At 49.9% G+C, this 20,376-nt stretch overlaps 1 protein-coding gene across 1 annotated transcript; it reads right to left on the bottom strand.

Annotated features, from left to right (window-relative positions):
• Positions 1 to 10,777: 10,777 nt before the first annotated feature.
• On the bottom strand, positions 10,778 to 16,398 carry Barhl2 (BarH like homeobox 2). The gene is made up of 3 exons (XM_075942941.1): positions 15,433 to 16,398; positions 13,546 to 13,771; positions 10,778 to 11,829 (listed from the first exon to the last, which is right to left on the bottom strand). Exons 1-3 carry the CDS (start codon positions 16,046 to 16,048, stop codon positions 11,517 to 11,519), a joined length of 1,155 nt encoding a protein of 384 aa, XP_075799056.1. The 5' UTR covers positions 16,049 to 16,398; the 3' UTR covers positions 10,778 to 11,516.
• Positions 16,399 to 20,376: the final 3,978 nt, after the last annotated feature.

Below are 20,376 nucleotides of genomic sequence, written 5' to 3'. Positions count from 1 at the left end.
TGCTGTGTTTATTTCCATATTCCACCTAAATAAGTATGAATGACACTGTGCTGTTGGCCAAGAAGGAACTGCATAGCTGTGGAATTCTATTTATGGAGCAAACTAAGCCAAAAGAAGGTAGGGGAACAGGCTGGTCAATATGGTGCTGAGGGACAAGACTAAATACGCTTATTTTAGGCTAGTGGCCCCTGCTTCTGAGGACTGACCTATGCTGTTCTGAAGAGCATTGTCTGACTCTGTAGATATTCCAAACCATGAAACAAACATTTTGATCCAGATAAAACTCTAGAACAATATGGAAAATGCGAACAAATTCCAATTCATCTTTCTTGGAAAAAGTTAGGATTTCATTTGAAAGGAAAACCCATGTCAAAGGTTTCTTTGGCTTTCAATCATTCATTATTTATATCTAGAGTACAAACCCAACAAACGAAAAGTGTGATTATGAATCTTATACACCATATAAAGCCTTTCTATAGTTTATAGAATCCTCAACCTCCAAAAACTGAGCTTTAGGAAAGCCATAAATCTTGCTGTCTAAATAGGAACATCTGGAGGGAAAAAGCAGGGCTGTGGGAGGAGAGGGAATGTTGTGTCTTTCTGGACATCATGGCAGCGTGTCTCCTAAGCTGGCTTCTTCCTGCTCTTCCAGCTGGGGAAGCAAGAAAAGATTTCCAGTTAGGGCTCATAACGAAAACGTTCATCACAAGACAGTGGAAAGACATGGACTCTATTATACACACACACACACACACTATAAAGCCAAAGGTCATGATTTGCTCTTCCAAATGCCCCCAACAGTGCTAGAAGCCTAATCATACTGAGTCTTTACTGCTTTGTTCCAGCCACCATGGTGAGGAACTGATGGATATTCCACAATCATCCAAGAGAGTCTTCACGTCAGAATTTCATAAGGAAATCTGACCAGAGCACTGTAGCATTTAAAAAAAAAAAAACTTCTAAAGGGCCGTGGGAGTTTCTTGGCCATTGAAATCCTTTCCATTCTTCAGGGCCTTGTATGATATTTATATAGGATAATAAGGGTAAGTGCAGGCACACAAATCAGTACAAACTTGTCTATATGGAAGAAGGGCCTCTGTTTGCATATGGATATTCATGAAAATTAGGGGAAAGAGTCAAAACTAAATAAATATTTAATATTTCAGCACCTGCCATATAGGGTTCTGCATGTGTGTGCATCGCTAATATTGACTAGCAGCGTTACCGCCGCTCTAAGCAACTTCATTAAAGAATAAAAGAAAAGTAATAAGTCATTTCACACTCTGTCTGACCACTATACAATAATAGCAAGATTTCATGCAAGGGGACAACATTATGCCCATCTGCAATCACAGTCTCTTTGCAAAAATCTCAATTCACACTTCACATGCAGCTAACCCTGTTACCATCCCTTCCTAAACCCATCAGTGTTGCAGCTGCGTGTCTTCACAGCCCGACATCTTAAAATTCATCATTTTGGCACCTTCGCCTCACCATAGGTCAAGGCAGAGAATCCGACCAAGAATAATTAAAGGGCACCCAGATGTTTAGTTTACTTATCTAAAGCCGTTCCTTTCACATCTTTGATTTGCCGTGTGTACTATTTCTTTCATATTTTAAGATACGCGCGATGTGGATATTTTACAGGACTGAGACCTGGAACAATACATCTCAGACTTTTTTCTCTTACAAGTGTAGTTCTTTGTAGTTGAAATTTGAACAAGAGGCGTGATAATGAGTAGGTTGAGGGAAGGAAAGGTGTTATCTCATTAAGGTAATTACTAAGACATCCCCACCATTATATCGGTTTGAAAATGTGGCAATTAAAGTACCCTACATGGGCTCCTGGAGACAAGAGAACAAGACAGTTCGCCTGGAACTTCTATGGTGCGGTTAATGTGTGTCACGCAAATGAAAGGCTAGACGGCTGCTGTTTAATTCTTTTACTTAATCCCCCACCCCCACAATCAAATTTCTTTGTAGGTTATGGTTTTTTATAATTTTTTTCTCCTTAACCTGAATTTGGTTCTTACCAAGTGTGTCAGGTAAAAAAAAGGCCTGGAAGATAAAGCTTCTACTGATGCATAGACAAGTCAGAACACACACACATTCACATGCACACGAACACACATGTGCACACATGCACACGAACACACATGTGTCAGAAAACACACATTCACGTGCACACGAACACACATGTGCACACATGCACACGAACACACATATGCACACATGCACACAAGCACACTTACACATGCATACACACATAAGGCACACTGGGCAGTGAAGTGCTCCCTTTGTAGGGGGGCAGCTGTCCACCTTTCCCTCTCTGTAGATGCCTGTTCTGCTAAGCAGGCTGACAATTTTTTTTTGTTTATTTTTTTTTAGTTGTTGAAAAAAAAATTTCTGCCTCCTCCCGGTTTCCCATTTCCCTCCCCTTCCTCCCACACATCGTCCCCTCCCCCCATTCCCCTCCCCCCTCTCCCCCTTCCCCCCACTCCATTCCCCCTCTCTCTCGAGAATGAAGAGCAGTCCAGATTCCCTGCCCTGCAGGAAGTCCAAGGTCCTCCCACTTCTATCCAGCTGACAAATTTAAGGCCAGAGTTGGGAAGGTTAAAATACATATTTGATTTAAAAAAAAATTTCAAAAGAGAGAGAGATAGGAAAGGAGGGATGGAAGGAGGAAGGGAGGGAGGAAAGAGGAAGAAGGAAGGGAGGTAGGAAGGTGGGAGGGAGGAAAGAGGAAGAAGGAAGAAGGAAGGAAAGTAGGAAGGTGGGAGGGAGGAGGGAGGGAAGGAAGGAAGGAAGAAGGAGGGAGAGAAGAATGTGCTAAGCACATTTCCTCTACTTGCTCCCAGTCTGCCTACCCAAGGAGGGTAAACTTGCATTACTCAGGGTGACCTCCCCCCCCTTCAGTTCCTTGCCGCCTCCCTCCAGAGCCTCTCCTCTTCCTCTTGTCCTTTCACCTCCTCCTTTGCCCTAATCAAGACCAATAAAAGGTCATACACCGACTGAGATATAAACCAGACTCACAATGCTTTCTTCAGGACTAGGAACACAGTTCGGTGATAGAGTGTCTGCTTAGCACTCATGAGGTCCCGAGTTCAATCCCCAGCACCACTTAAAAACTGAAATCTTGCTTTTATGCTTGCTAAACTACTATTTATCTCAAATTAAGAAAGCAATTGGTGACCAGGGAAAGGGTTTGGCCCCTGACCTGCGGTGGGAAGAAATGACCAACTAATTCCAAAAAATTAACTTCTGACCTCTGCATGTATGCTCTGGCACCCACATGTGTACACACAGAGAGACAGATGAATAGACAGACATGTAGACAGATGACAGACAGACAGACAGACCGATACATACATACATACATACATAGATGATAGAGAGAGATAGATGAATAGACAGACATGTAGACAGATGACAGACAGACAGATACATACATACATACATACATACATACATACATACATACATAGATGATAGAGAGATAGATGGATAGACAGACATATAGACAGATGATAGATAGGTAGGTAGATAGATAGACAGACAGACAGATAGATGATAGATAGATAGATAGACAGATAGATGATAGATAGATAGATAGATAGATAGATAACTGATAAAATTTAAATAAAAAAGATTTAAATGCCCAGCAATGAAGCAGGAGGGTAACCCAATGGTGGAGCATCAACTTCACATGTGTAAAACCCTAGGCTGGACCCTCAGTTCTATAATAAATCAAATAATGTGCGTTATTAGAAGAAGGGCTAACGCAGTTCCTGGAAGGACTACTGCACACCGAACACCATACAAACACAGAGTTTTAAAGAACATGGAGAAATGCTTTAATAAAGAAAAAGCGAAAGTTGAAATATGTATAAGTGTATATAATGCACAGTCAGCAAAACCTGGAAATAATCAGCCAGATTCTGCGAGTGACTTTCTCGGGTATTGCCCTCTTTTCCAGTCCAGTATTCCAAGACATTTCTGTAATGTGCACGCATTACTTTCACAGAGTGCCCACTCCTCTGCCGGAGGTGGACATAGGACACATAGAGTTAACCTCGGGGGTCATCTTGGAATCCTGCAGCTTCTTCTTTCATTTTTCCTTGTCTATCCTTGGGGTTGGGGTGGAAGAGAGGACAGGAGTTAGAAAGGGGGACTACTAAGGAAATATGTTATAGAAAGACCTGATGCTTCCAGTTGGTAACTATGTAACTTGAGACTTTCTAGTTCCGAGATCGGGCTGAGATCAGTTCTTCTTACCAACCATCTGTTGGTCATATCCTTTTGCCAAATTTCTGAGCAGACCCAAGTATTAGTCACAGATCCTAAGGGAGGAGATGGTTGATGGCTGTAAAGCATCTTGCCAAGCAAAAGGCTGCTTCCTGAGGGGCTGCAGTGGGGATGGGGTCGAGTGCACTTTGAATAGTTGCTGCTTTTTCAAAACCTTGATCCAAAAATTAATAATAAGATACAATAAACTTGTAAATTTAGTTTTCTCTCTCCCTCCTCTTTCTCTCTGTCTCTCTCTCTCTCTCTCTCTCTCTCTCTCTCTCTCTCTCTCTCTCTCTCTCTCTCTAACATCCCTCTATAGGAATGCTTAGTCTGTCCCCTTCGAAAACACCCCACACATCTGCAAGAACAAAGTTAAAATCAGGACAAAATCGAGCAGGAAATTGGAGAGCAAAACAGACACCGGGCCTCAATTTCCAATCAATCCCCTGGCAGGCCTTTTCCCTTGGCTCTCCAGTGGCTCCCAAATCCGCTTCCAGTCCCAGGAATGAAAGTAGCCATTACTGCTGTCTTAAATGGGATGGGAGGGGCAGTGCTACCCTAATAAGCGTCTTTGTGGGTGTAGTTCGGGTACATGAAAATAATTGAGCCTTTTGCAGGGATGATGAGGCCCCAGAGAAGGCAGATGGCAAAGCAACTTGCGTGGCGGCATCCTCTAGGCACTGGAGGGGGCAAAGGATTTTAAACTAACTAAGAGTGAGAGAGAAAACAGCAGTGGATCAGAGTTTGGGCCTCGTTTCTGCAGTCTAGGACATCTGGGTAGCCTCTTCCCCGGCACTCAAACAAATGGAAGCAAAAAGAAAGGAATCCTGCAACCCGCACAAACGAGGCCGTCGCCGCTCTCTGATTGGACGGGGCTAAGGTGGGCGGGACTAGCACAGCCACCAGTACAAGGGGTGGGGGAGGGGGGAGGTACAACAGGAGGAGGTGGAAAGAACCTGCCTTTTGGTAGTTAGCTCTGACGTAAACCCAGAGGTTCATAAGAAGGGCGAAAATGTGGACCGCCAGAAATTTTAAAGGCAAAGAAAAAAAATGCAAAAGGGCTCCGGTTCGTCAGTTTGTGTTGTGTGTGAGATTTTGGCCCAATCTATCACTTCACAGCAAGGAAAGAAGTGACCCTCATGCCATTACTCACAAAAGTGACGACACAGTGTGTTCACGCAAGGCCACTGAGCACACAGATGTCCCTTTTAAAATGACACGGCTTGGCAAGCTCCTACTAATAAACCATTTCTGGGAAATGGGACATATAAGGAAGTAACGCATTAAAATCACCAAGGTCCTGACCCGCCCTACTTTCCGTGGGAAGCTGCTCATCTGGGGTACACGCCTTCCTCTTAGATCTGCAGACCCCCAGTTTGCAGGAGGCAAATGTTAGCTCAAGCGGCTGAGAAACACGTCGTGAGTAACATCGGGGCAATTTTAGTGAAGTTAGACATATTAGCAAGTCCATTTAAAACTAAATCATTAAAAAAAAATCTATTCACTCAGCAGGAAACCTGGCTGTAAGAGACCTGCCGACGGACTCCCCCGTATTTGGAAACTGTCCCACACAGCTTGGCTGCCCGGTGGTATTGTGGGAAGCACAGCCTTCCAGGCCGGTTCCTAGCACTCAGACACTGTTTAGAGCAATCTGCCTTGCACCAGGGCACTCCAGTTTTGTGGCTTAGGGGTGCAACACCAGTGTGTTATAACTTCCCATTTCTCTACAGAAAACATGGCCATCCCTTTCCTGTAGACACTGCCTATCGGAGGCCTCTGCGCACCTTCTCCTCCAGGCCTCTTGGGCTCTGGTGAAAACCCTGATCTTCAAGATGCCTGCACCCACAAAAGTGAATAATTCACACTCCTAAAAACCCAGTTGGTGCCTAATTGCCATTAACACTCCAAAAACCGAAGAAAAAATTTCATCTTCAAGCCATTCTGAGTCCTTAGGAAGAGGGAAGCAGGCGGCGGGTCTGGAAGCAGAGAGCCACGAACTTGTTTTGTTTGTTATCTTCACAGGAGATGGAGACGGCTTTTCATTCATTCCCTCCTCAACGCACAAAGGGGGCAGAACACTGCCCTAGGGTAGGCTATCCCGACGAGTGCTCCTGAAAAATGTCCGGAATTTTGACCCAGGTCTAACTATAGGTGCCCTTCCTAGATATGCCATCCTGAAACTCATCTGTCACCTCTGTCACCAACAAGGGAACTTACAGCCCGCCAGACGGCCCGGAGACCAGGCTAGCACAGAGCCCGGGTGCCGGGTGCCAGCAGCAGGAGCTTCGAGGCGCCAGAACCTGCTGCGTCCTGCTTGGCCCGCCGTCCGGGGCGTGCCCCTAGGCCATGCCCTCCCACAGGCAGCACCGAGGGCCACAAACTTGTTTTTGTAAATCAAGTTCAACCTCGCTCTAGCCACGCGGTTTGCTCTCAGGGCCTCCCACCCGCGTTCGCGGGGCCGCGACGAGTGGTGAGCCACGCGGGGAGGGAAAAGCGCTGCAGATCTCCGACCCGCGAGGCGCGTCCTGCAGAGCAGCCTCCTCCGGAGCGCTGTCCTTGACTTGCAGCCATCGAGGCCACGCGAGGGCGCGACCGAAGCAGGAGGGGCCGCCGAGGCTTCGGATCTGCAGACAACGGGCCCGGCTCTTCCCAGGCCGCCTTCCATTGAGAACTATTTAAGTGGAGGTAGCGGGGCTGGTTAAGAGTCGCTCTGTCGCAGAGCGCTACTTACCCCCAGATCTTCGGGGTTTTGAATCACTTTATTGATCTGAAGATTGTGTTCTTTGGAATGTGACCCTGTTTGGGCTTAGGGTTAATCAGGAAACTCTGCCGGGGAGGGCGCTTTGTAATCACCTCGGGACCTCCCCCGCGAGCGGCACGCTCCCCCCCACCACCACCACCACCTCTGCGGTAGCCTGGGTTCGGCCTGGAACCGCCAGCGTCTGCTTCAGACTCCAAGCGCGACCTGGGAGCTGTCTGTGGTGCTAGGAGGGAGAAGCTGGGAGACCGCCATAAAGAGTCACAGACGAGAAGAGGAGGAAACAGAAAAACTCAAAATGACAGAGGCCTTCACGTTTCAGCTAGAAGGAAGTGAGGCAAAGGGCTCCTCTGAGCTTTCCCACCTCCCCAAGATTATGGGAGTGATTTTCCTATGCAAAAGGCTAGTGACACCTCCCTTGCCCCACGCACTCACCATCACCTAGCCCAAACACTTACTTTCATCCAGCTGGGAGCATGTTGTTTTTGAGGCGACGTGGACAGGTACTGGGCACTGGGCACCAACTCACAAAAGAAGAAAAAGAAAAGAAAGGAAGGAAGGAAGGAAAGAAGGAAAAGACAAGACATGGGTAATAGAGAGGACTGGATTTCCCTCAAGAAGGTAGGACTGGACAAAGACTTAGCCAGAGAACGGAGAAGCCTGAAGAAGTTGGTCCAGAGTCCACCAGGTCAGCCCTAGAGAAGGCCCCACTCGCCCATGCCCACATCTCTCTGTGGTCAGTAAGCAGGACACAGGGCAGGCCTGCTTTCCCTCAACAAGGATTCCATGCTGCAGAGGAAACGCTGTTGATCTACTGCTGGCCAGCCTCGGGGCTGTGAGAAGCCAGGACTTGTTTTCCAAGCATGTTGACTTCAAGCCCTGCCTGACTGTTTCAAAAACCCAGCAGAGCCCTTCCAGTGTTCTCCTGGTTTAACAAGCACTAAAGTTTCCTTAGCCCTGGGAAGGGCTTTTCCCAATATTTTTAGAAAGTTAAAAATATAACAAAACAAACTACTCCCACGCTGCCTTGTTCAAGGGGTAGGAGTTGAGCAAAGGATCCTGAAGGGCTGCCTAGGTAGGAGGCAGATTGTGGGTGGGAGGAGGGGGGAGACTTTGTTTAAGGAAAAACTGTTTTTGCAGCAACACAGGAAATTGGCTAATTTGCCTCTGTGTGGGCTTTCCTTGGGGGGGGGAGAAAAAATAAATTGATACAGGGAGGTAAATCTATTTGCTGGGGCCAGAGCCAAGCAGCAAGTGTTACTTTGCAATTTATTGAAAATGGCTTAGTTGGGCTGCAAGAACTGGCTGCTGGCCAGAAACTTTCGCTTCTCCAACAAGTAGGGAGAAGTAGATTTCCGATCTGTAGATCTGTACTGTTTGCTCGCTGGTCTCAAGGCCAGCAAACCTTGGGGATATGAACCTCTGTGGAGCTTTGAGCAGCCCTCTGATACAAGTTCATTTTCTTGTGTGCCTATGGGAAGCAGAGAATGTCACCAGGGGTTTCTATTTGTCTAGGCTTCCCTGAATCAGTCCAGAGAGCAGACAGCGGGAGGGCAAGTGGGGAAACATAGGGGTGCAGCCAGTGGCAGCCACTTCTCCAGCTAAGTCACCTGTGAAGAAGACACATTAGCTTCCTCCTTGCTTCTCACCCATCAGTCATCACCCCACCCACACCAGGGAAAAAGAGACCCCTTGTAAAGGAATGAACCAGTTTTTACACTTGACGTCTAAGCAGTAGCATGGGGACAGGTCTCCTCTGCAGCAATACTGAAGGAGAGGAAAGAACTCGGGGACCCAGCTTTCTCCCCGGGTCCATTCCTCTTGCAGCACCCCAATCTAATGATCACAGAGCAGCAAGGAGCCAAAACCAAAGCAAATGCAGGGAAGAAAGCATGGTTCTGAAGAAAGGTGGACTTGCAGGGGTTTTGATGTATGCAAAGCCATTACTGATGGAGTAGAAAGGGCTGCCCTGCCCTGACCACCCACAGAGTCCAAGTTCAGACTGACCTGGCAACCAGCAGGTGCCAATGGGTGCCAAAGCCTTGCCTGGGTGTATAGGTTTGTGCATATGGTCTTGGATAATCTTTTATGTGGATTCTTTCCACCCGTGAAACCTGTGCTTTCCTAGGTCCCCTTCTTGGGCCCCGAACTCACCAAACCCAGGTCCAGCGTGAATAGACACTATTCAGCATCCTCACGCCTTAGAATTTGTAGGCCTAGGCAAACCCTCCTAAACTACTGAAGCTTGATTTTTTTAAAAAATTCAACCAAAGCTAAGACGGGACAGGAGAGTCTGCTGAGGGCCCAGGCACTGGGCCTCTCCGCTGGACAAAGTGATGTCCTCTTTCCCGCCAAGCCCAGCTGTCTGTGTTTGTCCCTGCTCAGCGGGCAAAAAATTAGAAGGGCCAGCCCAGACTCCTGTTAGAATCATAAAAAGACCTCGACCATTTTGATTCGGTTGAGGAGCTGGAGGGAGATCTGCAAGCCACTCCCTAATCAGCGCGGTCTGATCAAGGTGCCGGGTCAATTTCCTCCCTGATCTCACCTCCTGCCTTCCTTCCTCCTCCCAACCCCTCTGCAGTTTACGCCCCACATAGCTACATTTTTTTAAAACATTTTTTTTAAAGCAAAGCTTAAGGCATCAAGCAAAGCCAGCTGGTCTGAAAGTGAACTAGCCGTCTCTGGTCTCTTTGTCAGAGCCCTGGGACAGAACCGAGGCTAGAGGAAAGGGGGAGCTGGTAGAACCAGTTCTCCCCGCTGCTGAGGAAGTGACCTGACCCCAAACAGGAACCTGAACAGCTAGGTAGCTGTGTCTAGTCGGCCCCTCGTCCCAACAGTTTTCCTTGGTACAATCCTTACTGCTGGGCTTGGTAAAGAGTCAGCCCTGGCCACCTGCAGTCTAAAATCAAGGTCTGGCCCTGGTGCTGACACACACACACACACAAACACACTGAGAAGTCCCGAAAGGCCCTCCTCTACACTCTACACGCTGGGCAAGATCTTTCCTTTTGGGTGCCAGCCCTTCCAGAAGCACAGATAACAAGACTTGGCAAGCTTGTCTCAACTAGAGTTTGACGCTGTATTCCCGCTCCGCAGACACAAGCACAGTGAACTCATTAAGGCGAGCGACTAGGTGAGGGGCTGCGGGGCTGGAAGGTCGCCGTTGGGGACTAAGAAGGCAAGGATCAAAGCAGCGACAAGGGTTTGCTAGCGGGGCACTCAGCGTCCCCCGGGGCGTCCTAATTGCTCGGCCTGCAGCCTCTCGCTCGCAGGCTGTCCGGCTGTGCGAGTGCCCAGCCCCGGGCGGCTGAACAGCTGCAAGGCCGGCCTGGTGTCCGCCTGCCGCCCGGCTCCTGCTGGCTTCGCTGGCCAGGGCTCGGGACTCTCACAACCCTAGGAAGAGAGCGCTAGAAGGGGAGGGGCAGACAGAAGAATCACCACACACCGCAAAGCCTTCACATCCAGACGGGAACAGCAGGGAAAGTCGGTTGCCTATTTTGCTAGCACTAACAGTCCACAAACAAGTCTTCATTCTTTAAACCATCGCATAAAAAGACAGGCACTACACATAGTCTCTGCAGCTCAGAAAAGGCAGGCACCCGAAAAGGAGGGCCTGTCAACAAGACAGCCCAAAGTCGACAGATTTTGTGGAGGGATGCTTTTCTGCGCCCAAGTCGCGCGTTTCATCATCGGTGCGTGCTATTTTAAGTAAAATCAGCTCCCTGGGATTTCATCGCTTGTTAAAAAAAGATAAACTTTATTTTTGTAATTTTCAATCACAGAAAAATCTATACTTTTGTCTAAGCATTTATTTTACTGAATCAAAAAGACATGAAAAGAAAAATCATGTTTTTTACTGACGTATATAAGTGACTCTGTTTTGGACAACATATAATAAATATGATATATCACTTATCACTCAGTCTTTCAAATGTACATTTTTTTCATATTATGTAGCATGCCACTTTTTCCAAAAGAAAAAAAATCTCATGAGAAATCAGTGCAAAGTTCTCCATCCCCCTCCTCTGCTCTGAGGCAGATTGGATGTCCAGGAAATCACCTTCTGCCCGAGGGTGAACTTCAGGCTGTGTCCAGCAACAATTCTCTCTGCCAGAGAGTCCCTCTCCACGCCCTTCTCTCATCCCTTCTTAGCCCTCCCCCCTCCCTCCCTTCCGCGGGTCCCTAAAGTCATTCCGTTAAAAAGGAAGTCGAGGGTTTGCTTTTGTGGATGTTTTTCACTTACTGGTAGCCTTTCAGTGGGGCCATTCACACTGTTGGGAGCTTTGCATCCCTGCCTCTGAGGGGGCAGATGGAGAGCAGAGAGCTGGCTGGTCCTTGGGGACCCCAGCTCACCGGTGAGCTCCCCTTTGACTCCTCAGCCTCTCTTCCTGTTGGCCTGGTGCGGGGAGAGGCGGGGCAGCTGTCCGGGGCGGAATGGGAACTGGAGGGCTTCGGCACGGTCCCTCCTTCCTCACCGGGGATGCGGGGTGCCTGGGATGGGGTTGGACAAAGGGTTGAGGGCCGGCTGTCCCCCAGGCCCCAGGCCGTGGATGAGGACGCGGGGCACCAGCGGCCGCTGCAGCTGCGGGTGGGGTGCCGGAGGAGTCCGGTACATGCTGCTGTACATGGCCGCGGCCGCCGCCGCCGCTGTGGTGCTGTCCATGCTGCCCAGCAGGCTTGGGTGGTAGAAATAAGGCGACGGGAACATCCTCTGTAGAGCGGAGTAGTTCCCGGCCTCTGCCAGCAGCTCCAGGCCCACTGCGGTCTGTCGCTTCCACTTGGTTCTGAAAGAAAGCGAGTGAGGGAGCGGGCGGGCGGCGGCTGCGGAGGACAGTCAGGCACCGAGCCCGCCGCTCCCCTCGGTCTCCTGCCCTCCCAGCTCCTGGAAGGCTGGGGAAGTCAAGGTGCACACTCCTGCCTCAGCCTCCCCGACTCACTCTCAGGATGGCCCCAAACCAAAATCAGTTCTTCAAACCGCGACTTCTACCTGGAGACACTCGCCAATGGAATCCTACGAGTTTCCTTCCCTGGCCCTCTGCTATACTATCCGCCCCACGGTTAAACTAGGTCCTGCAACTTTCCCGGAGGCCAAATCAGACCCCATCTTTCCACCAGCTGTCTCCCTTTGCCTTCCCCCACCCCCATTCTCCTAGACGCGCTCTGACCGGCGACCTAAAATGCTGGCTCTCGGCCCATCCCCCATCCCATTGCACCCTAGGAAACCAAAACCAGAAACAAAGGGCGCCTGAGCCTCGGGGTTTGTCCCCTCCAAGACTGTAGAGACAACTCTTCCTTCAGCCCTACCAGGCTTCACAAGCTTAGCACAGAAGGACGACTAGGTTTAAAAATGGAATTCGTGTGAGAGCGGGCTCTCCCAAGGGAACGGTACCCCTGACCATTCTTAGGTGGGAGGAAATGCATTTCAAGACGTTTCCTCCTCAAAGAGAAAATAGTACTTAAAGCCTGTTATCCATTTTTTGGGTCTCCTCCCTCCCCCAGTGCACCAAGTTAGGAAGAGAGGACATCTACTCAAACGCCCTAGGAAGGAAGGGAAGCCTGATGGGGCACCCATACCCAGCAGCTCCTGCCAAGTTAATCAACATGTCGCCGGTTTTAAATTGGCTACAAATGACATTAATGTCTTCCGACAGAATTAGGGTGGCTGAAACCGTATGTAATGAGACAGAAAATTATGGTAAGATGACAACGGATTGGGCATTTCCAACCCCACTTATGAACGATTAGAACACGAACGACAGAGGGGGCAGAAAATGGAGATGAGGGAGCCCAGTGCCAGGTGTTGAAACAGGACGTAGCCTGAACTCCTATTGCCCAAGTTTGTCCTTAGCTTCCACGGTGAGGCCAGTCACTTTCTTGGCGTCTTTTTTAGAGAATCCGTGGTATGGGATAAGATCTGGCTCCTTTCCCCCACCCTTTCCCTTACAGGACTGCAGAAGAAGCAGCCTGTGCTGGGAGGGGACACTCATCCCACCCCTCCCCCCCACTCCAGACTGGATGCTCAACCAGCTGCCTGATTCTCCAGTCTGTGGCCTCCAGTCCAACACTAACCCAGATGGGCGTCCCTAATCTTCCAGGCTGTGTCAACCAAGGTTTGGACCTTGGCTTTCCCAACTGCCTCACATTTAAGCCAAGGCTGGTGGGACAGCTCTGTGGGGACTTCCATTAGCTAGGTCGTGTTGCCCGCTGCAGACATTTGGAGCCGGCCTGTGGCAGGTCTAAATGTACCCTGGGTGCACAGGCTCATCCTGTCAGCTGCACAGATGTTTCAATTTGAGAAGGTGCGGCTTGGTTGATCTGAGGACAACAAGGGGGAAATTCTGGTAGCTCAAGTTTCACACGGGAAAGAACCACTTTTTAGGACAATTAGGTCTCTCTCATTTAGAGGTGTGGCTAAGCCCTGCCTGAAAGCACCCGCTTTAGTCCCTGTGATTCTCCGTCCCTGGTCTCCAGAGGACAGGAGGGCGGACAGCTGTCCTCACCTGCGGTTCTGGTACCAAGTCTTGACTTGAGTATCAGTGAGATTGAGTGCCGCTGCCAAGTCCATGCGGTCCTGGACACTCAGGTACTTCTGCCTCTCGAAGCTGCGCTCCAGCTGATTGAGCTGGTGGTCCGAGAAAGCTGTCCTGGCTTTTCGGGGTTTCTTGGCTCTCACAGGGGGACTCTCTCGGCTACTTGTAATCTCCCGATCTCCTTCTTCCTTTGTTCCTAGGGTAGAAACAGTGGTACAACTCTGTTAGTCAGCCTGAAGGGCAGGAGAGGAGAGGACTGTCCACTTGGCACACACATTCTCACACCAGGTCACACTCAGCACACACACACCCCTCACTGGGCCTTAGTGTAGAGGCCTGTGAGAGTTCTAGCGGTGTCTGATCCCCTGCTAACTCTTTTTCTTTGATTTGAGAGGAGACAATGTGGCCTCTCTTTATTTATTTATTTATTTATTTATTTATTTATTTATTTATTTATTGTTTTCAAAGGGAAATTCTTTATTTGGTACCCCCAAAAGTCTTTCTACTTCGTTTTTATGACACCCAAACATCGTGTTACTTTTAATTTTTTTTCCCTTCTCACTGGAAGTTAGAAGCCTTTGTTTCTCCTTTTTCAGATGCATTTGGAAAAGGTGCTACTCAGGCTACCTTCAGCTTCCTCTGTACCAGATCTTTTTCAAGCTTCAGAGACAATGTGTCACCCAGACACTGAGCTGAGCTCAAAAAAAAAAAAAAAAAAAAACAAAACAAAACAAAAAACCACTTGAGTCCGTCCGTCCAGGTGACAGTGCAGAAATTTCAGGATTCTATTTGTCAACTTTGGTTTTTTGCTGAAATGCTGGGAAATCAATATGTCAATTCCTCTCTGTTTGTACCGGTTTGTGGAGCACTCCTTGATCTTCCCGGCAGGAAGAACAATAATCTCTCTAATTGACCCACTGGGGAGGTTGGTGCACGAAAATCGCCAGACCAGACTGTACATCTGTTTGGGGCACTATTATGCTAATGCTCTAAACAGTAAAACGAAGAACCCATATCCTACCTTCCAGACAGCAATCTTGACCAGAGAATCAAGCATTAATAATAATTATTAATAATAATAGCAACAACTTCTCAGTAAATGGAGAAAAAAAGCCTTCTTGGTATGTTAAAACTCTTACAATGCAAAGCCCAGAAGAGTTACTTATGAAATTGCCCAGGAAGAAAATAGTGCTAAAGGATAATTTCCATGTCGTCTTCATTTTACAAGAAAAAAATTCAAGTCCATACAATTTAATTTTCATAAATATTTCGTTATTGCAAAGGGCCAGTGTTGATTAGGCCGCAGACATTTTGTTGGGGGTATTGACGAAAGGGGTGTTTTTTTTAATGGACTATGCTTTTTTTTCCTGTATTAATCACCGGCTGGTAAAAAACAAATTGCTCCCGTAATAACGTTGGAAATTTGTCCAACATTAAATCAGACAATTCCTGTTGTTATTTGAAAAATATTTGGGGAGGGGGCATTTGCATTCAAGAATAAATGTCGAGTTATGATTACAGAGGGGGCAACCCCAGCTAGCTATAAGCTTCTCTCCACCCCTCCCAATCCCATTCGCAAGGTCTTAGCTAAAACAAACCCCACACACCAAAACAATCTCAAGCCGGTCCCCGTTTTCAAAGAAAAGCATCTTGTATCCCATCTCTCCCAGTGGCCAGCCTCCTCATTTACAATTAAGTAAAACAAAGAACGGAGCTACTGTCGGTGAAGGTCGTAGGGGAGAAATGTGAGCCACTGAGTTTGGGGTGCGTTTGCTGAATCGCACGCCGAGGCCCTCTCCAGCTCCCACTCTGTTGCTCAAGCGCCTTGATCACCCGGGCAGCCCCGGCGCAACTCACCATGGCATTTGATGTCGCTCTGGGAGTCCTCCCTCTTGTCCAGCTTCGTTTTGCTGTCCTCCTGCTCCAGCTTTGGCCTGAAGCTCTCGTGCGCCGCATTGCTCTCCTGCTTCGGCGTGTGATGAGGAGAGACGCTGGTGCTGTAGGGCGCACAAGCCGCCAGAGGTTTGCTGTCCCCCAAGATGTCCTTAATTAGAAATGAAGAGGTGGAAGTCCTGGGGGCCGAGGCGGCTGAGCCCAGCTGTTGGGCTGCCGACGGTGGCTGCGGAGGCGGTTGCTGTTGGGGCGAAGGCTGCAAACTTTGTGCGGGGCCCGCGGCTGGCGGTGGCGGCGGCTGTTGGCCATGGTGGAGGTGATGGTGATGCTGGGGCCCGTCTGTCACAAGATGCGGCTCCGGGGGCTCCAAGGTGACCGAGATCGGAGAAGAGGGCGCCGTTCCCACGGTATCAATCTCCGAACAGGGTGACGGGGTGGCCTGGCTCCTAAAATCCGTGGTTCTAGCTTCCCCGAGAGGGCGGAAATCTCCGTTCATCATGCCGGGGCTGCCGGAACCGGCACCGGACAAAATTGTGTCTATTCCAAAACTCGACCCGCTGGCCCCTTCCATTGCTGTCATTTCTACATGAGGTCCACGCCACTCCGCGGATCAGCAACCGCCAGGACCAAGCAAGGGAAACTATCGATCATAAAACAAAACAGACTCTTTAACAACAACAACAAAAAAAATCCGTTGGCACTGCTTTAAATAAAAAAGTGGGGCGGGAAAGGAGGATAACGGGAACGTGGCAATTGTTGGACACTTTCGACTCAACTTTTTCCCATAAGCAAAAAGTAAAAGGAAAGAAAGATGAGAGACAGAAAACCAAAAAAATGCCCCAAGCAGAAAGATGCGCTCTGCTGGACCACCGCGCACGTGGGCGGCGGCGGCGCGCGGTACCCAGGCTAAGGTGCTAGCGGCCGCAGCGACTCCGCTGCCGCCACCGCCACCGCCGCCGCCTGGGTCTGCCCACTGCCCTGTCCTGGGCGGCGGCGGCGGCGGCCAAGGCAGGTGCAGCGAACGCAAAGCCCTAGCGATCCCCGAGGTGACCACCACAAGCGACCCGGCCGCTCCGGAGCTGAGTTTCTGAACTTTCTTGGAAAGTTGCGGAGCGGCCGCGGCCGCAGGCGTCCCGGGAGGAGGAGAAGGATCGAAGGAGCAGGCGCGGGCGCAGGAGACCGCGGACAGGCGGCGCCCGGCGACTCCCGCCGCTGCCCCGCGCGTTGGCTTGTCATCCGCCGGCTCGCGGGCGGCGCCGACCCCCTCCCGTGACGTCACAGCCCCCGCCGCCGCTCCCCGCCCGCGCCCCCGCCGCCCGGGCCCCGCGCCCCATTGGCCGCTCCCGCACCAGCAAGCGACGCCGACGTGCCAGGAGCCAATGGGCGCGCGCCTGGCCAGCCCGTCAGCAGCGCGCCTCGAACCCCGCTGCTCTTTTGAGAACCGGGACCTCCGTGTGCCCGCAGCCCTGAGCCCGACGCCTACTCCAGGGGGTCCAAGTGGTACCCACTGTAACGAGTGACCGGCGAAGGGAGATGGGGGGAAAGAAAGAGGGGCGAAGGAGAAAGGGTACCCGAGGGCGGGGAGCTGGGACGTGGTAACGATTCGTTAGAAGCGCCCGTGTGAAGGCGGGGATGGAGGGTTGAGTGGAGAGACCACCAGGGCCAAAAGGATCCCGCGGTTCCCCGTGACCTGCTGCGCGTTCGCGCTCGCAAGGTTCCCAAGCACGCTTGAGTAGTCCGTAAACACAAGGGACAGGGTAAGGGGGTGCCTGGAGAGCCCACGGGAAAGTGTGGGAGCTCCGCGCGGGCCCGCTGCCTCTGAGCGCGGGTCTCGCTCCAGGGCGGAGCGCTCCAGCTCGGCCCAGCCGAGTAGCTGGTCCTGGAGACCGAGAGAACCAGACCTCCCTCCTTGACCCCCTATCGGGGAGGATCCGGTCTTAAGCTCAAATCCCGCTTCGTCTGCCATGAGAGCCTGTGCTGGAAGAAATGCCTGGCCAACCACTTTCTCCTGAGCCGGGAAAACCCTGCCCGAGGCGTTCTCTGGTGACGACGGCAGCCTCGGTTCCCTGCGGTGTCGGGCTGCGTGGGGCTGCGGGAACAGGGGTGCACAGAGTACCGGGCACCCCACGCCCCCGCGCCTCCCTCCAGGGCTTCCATGCCTACTGTGGCAGGCGGCCTATTTGGAATGGAAACAGTCACTGGATTTATTTGGGACCCAGAGCGCGACTATGATGCCGCCTCGTCGGAGGGTATCTTGCGTTCTTTTCTTCAGGACGTCTCCAACCTGTCTCTTGTTGAATGTCAGAGTAATGGGAAGCGCCAATGACAAGACGGCGTATTACTCCTGATTAAGTGCCGTGTCAACCTAATTAGCAGAGTAATTATAAGGTGCTAATGAATGATTCAAAGTTCCTTGAGTTACATTTTACTCCAAATTACCATTTTTAAGAACCTTATGGATCCGCGTGGTTGGCATCGTTTCCGTGACTCGGTGTAAAATTTTGCCAGTGAAGGACAGGGTGACAGGGTTTAGTTGCGGTTCTCTCTCTCTCTCTCTCTCTCTCTCTCTCTCTCTCTCTCTCTCTCTCTTTCTCCCTCCCTCCCTCCCTCCCTCCCTTCCTCCCTCTTGAGGGCGGGGTGGGGGTGGGTATTTCTTCCCACGGTTTGGAAGTATGAGTCCCAGATCTGAAAGGAGAAGGTGGTTGGTGGTCATCCTGGGGACATCGAGATCTTTGATCCTGAGTGGGATCCCGCGTTATTTCGAGAGTGTGTAGAGCTGTGTACCATCCTGGTATCATTTTTTGTCTCTGGCTCTGAGAAGGAACGGAGGCTACCAAGGTGTACCATCTAGGCAGTCAGTCTCTCCTTTCTCAGAAGGCGAGCACTTTCATCAGAGAACCGGCTTGGTGAGTCGAAGCCAAGACGTGCTGGGAGCAGATGCTGGTGGTCTGAGGGACCCCAGGACCTTTCTAAAGACCTGTGGCTAGCTAGGCCCGGTGGGTGGCCCCAGGCCAGTCTAGTTTGAAGCCTCAGAAGGCCTAGACAGAGGCATTTGGCGGGAGAACTGGTTGCTGGCCCGGCAGACCCTCCCAGGAGATTTCAGGTTAGGCCTTGGCCTTCCGGTCCAAAGCTAGGGGACTTAACTCACTGAAGCAACTCCTGTCAGGCTCCAGGGCCCGGGTGAACAGTCTTGGCACCCTGAGGCTCTGCAGAAAGGGCGGGAAAGGCGCCTGGGCTGCAGAAGAATGCAGAGGAAAGCTACTCTTCCTTCCCCGGTCAGGTATCAATTAGGGTTCCCATTCTGACATCACCCAACAGCATCCCCCAAGGAAGTGTGCCTTCTCCTGGGGCCTCAATTCGCAGTCAGCTCGAGGGGAGTGGGGAAGGGGAGAAGACACTTAAAATCGGCACTGACGGCCCTGCACAAATCAATTATTCTCGACCTTGATAAATAATTCATTTAAGCCTGTTTTTGTTTTGTTCCAACGCCTACAATGACTCAAGAGCTCAAAGGCTGTTGGCGCAGCTTGTGTGGGGCAGGTCGGCAGGGCGTTTTTCTTGGAATAATTCGCGACGTTGGCGGGGGAAATGGTGGGGATCCTGGGGGGGGGGGATGGAATCTGGAGAGAGAGAGAGAGAGAGAGAGAGAGAGAGAGAGAGAGAGAGAGAGAGAGAAATGGAGGACGACCTGGGGAGGGGGGGGAGCATGGGAGGGCGTGTTCCACGAATCTCCAAAGCAAATTCAATAGGCCCCGTCTTGTGAATGTTTCCAATCATATCTTAAAAGAAAATGTCAATATCAGGTTTTCTTGGACTATATAGTTTATAAGCTAAGTCCTCGGAAAAGAATCATGGTGAAGAAAATATAAGCCCCTGATTTCAGGTCCCAGAAAATGTTAGAAATGCCCTCAAAAATCCAAGCCAAGCCACAAGCTTAGGGAAGCAATCCCTCAGAGTGAGGACCTGATTTAACTGTCCTCAGTGGCTCCCCTCTCCAGACAGTTTCTTGTATGCTGTTATTTTCTTGAGAGAGTAGCTACAAAGTACACCCAAAATGCATTTTTTCTGGCAAAAATATCTCACTTTTCATCTTTAAGAAAAAGAATTCAGCGGGGTGTGGTGGTGCATGCCTTTAATCCCTGCACTCTGGAGACAGAGGCAGACAGATCTCTGAGTTCTAGACCAACCTGGTCTACATAGCGAGTTTCCGAATAGCTCTGTAGAGAGACCTGTCTCAAAATATGTAAGTAAACAAAACTAAAATTAAAGAAATCTAAATTCAGTTACAGATGGGGCAGCTTCAGGTCATTGTCAAGAAAGTATGTATACATTCGCTGAGTTTTAACCTCGAATTCCCTCGCTGGGTTTAAAACGTAAGAAAAGCATTCCTAAACTAACATTTTAACGACCTTCCACTTCAAAATCTTCATTGTCTTTTTTATATATTAAGAAAATTCTTGAATTTGGGGAGAGTTTTTAATTTGTTGCCCAGAAAGCAGTTGACTTGCTAACTGTGCACATCAGAGAATCTATCTCCTTCCAAGTTGTCCAGGACACACCAATGCCAATCAACAAAATGAATTTCTTTTTCTCCACCTCAAAGAATAATTCAAACACAAAACAGTGTGCAGTACATCTCCCTCCACCCACTTTCACCGTCTAACTTTGATATTCATTTAAATTGGAGCATCAGATTTTTTAAATGGATTTTAATTTTGATGAAATTCACCACCAAATTATGATGGACTTGAAAATACTGTTCTCTCCCGGAAGAGTCTCTATGACAGGGCCAATTGACAGGAATGAGGTGCAAAGGCGCTTCTCTCCACTGGGCGGCGCCAATAACCCCAAACCGAGGTACCATGCTATTGTCTCTGTCTATAAAAGATGCAAGATACACAAATAGGC

This window comes from Microtus pennsylvanicus, chromosome 12 (assembly GCF_037038515.1).
Source record: "Microtus pennsylvanicus isolate mMicPen1 chromosome 12, mMicPen1.hap1, whole genome shotgun sequence".
Classification (NCBI taxonomy): Eukaryota; Metazoa; Chordata; class Mammalia; order Rodentia; family Cricetidae; genus Microtus; species Microtus pennsylvanicus.
This window is presented reverse-complemented; position numbering and strand designations above follow the sequence as displayed.

Excerpts from the sequence above, each read along its gene's own strand:
- Barhl2 (XM_075942941.1), bottom strand. The coding sequence starts at position 16,048 with ATGACAGCAATGGAAGGGGCCAGCGGGTCGAGTTTTGGAATAGACACA. Across the intron at positions 13,772-15,432 it reads GAGCGACATCAAATGCCATG|GAACAAAGGAAGAAGGAGAT; the intron begins GTGAGTTGCGCC and ends TTTCTACCCTAG. Across the intron at positions 11,830-13,545 it reads ACTTGGTACCAGAACCGCAG|AACCAAGTGGAAGCGACAGA; the intron begins GTGAGGACAGCT and ends GCTTTCTTTCAG.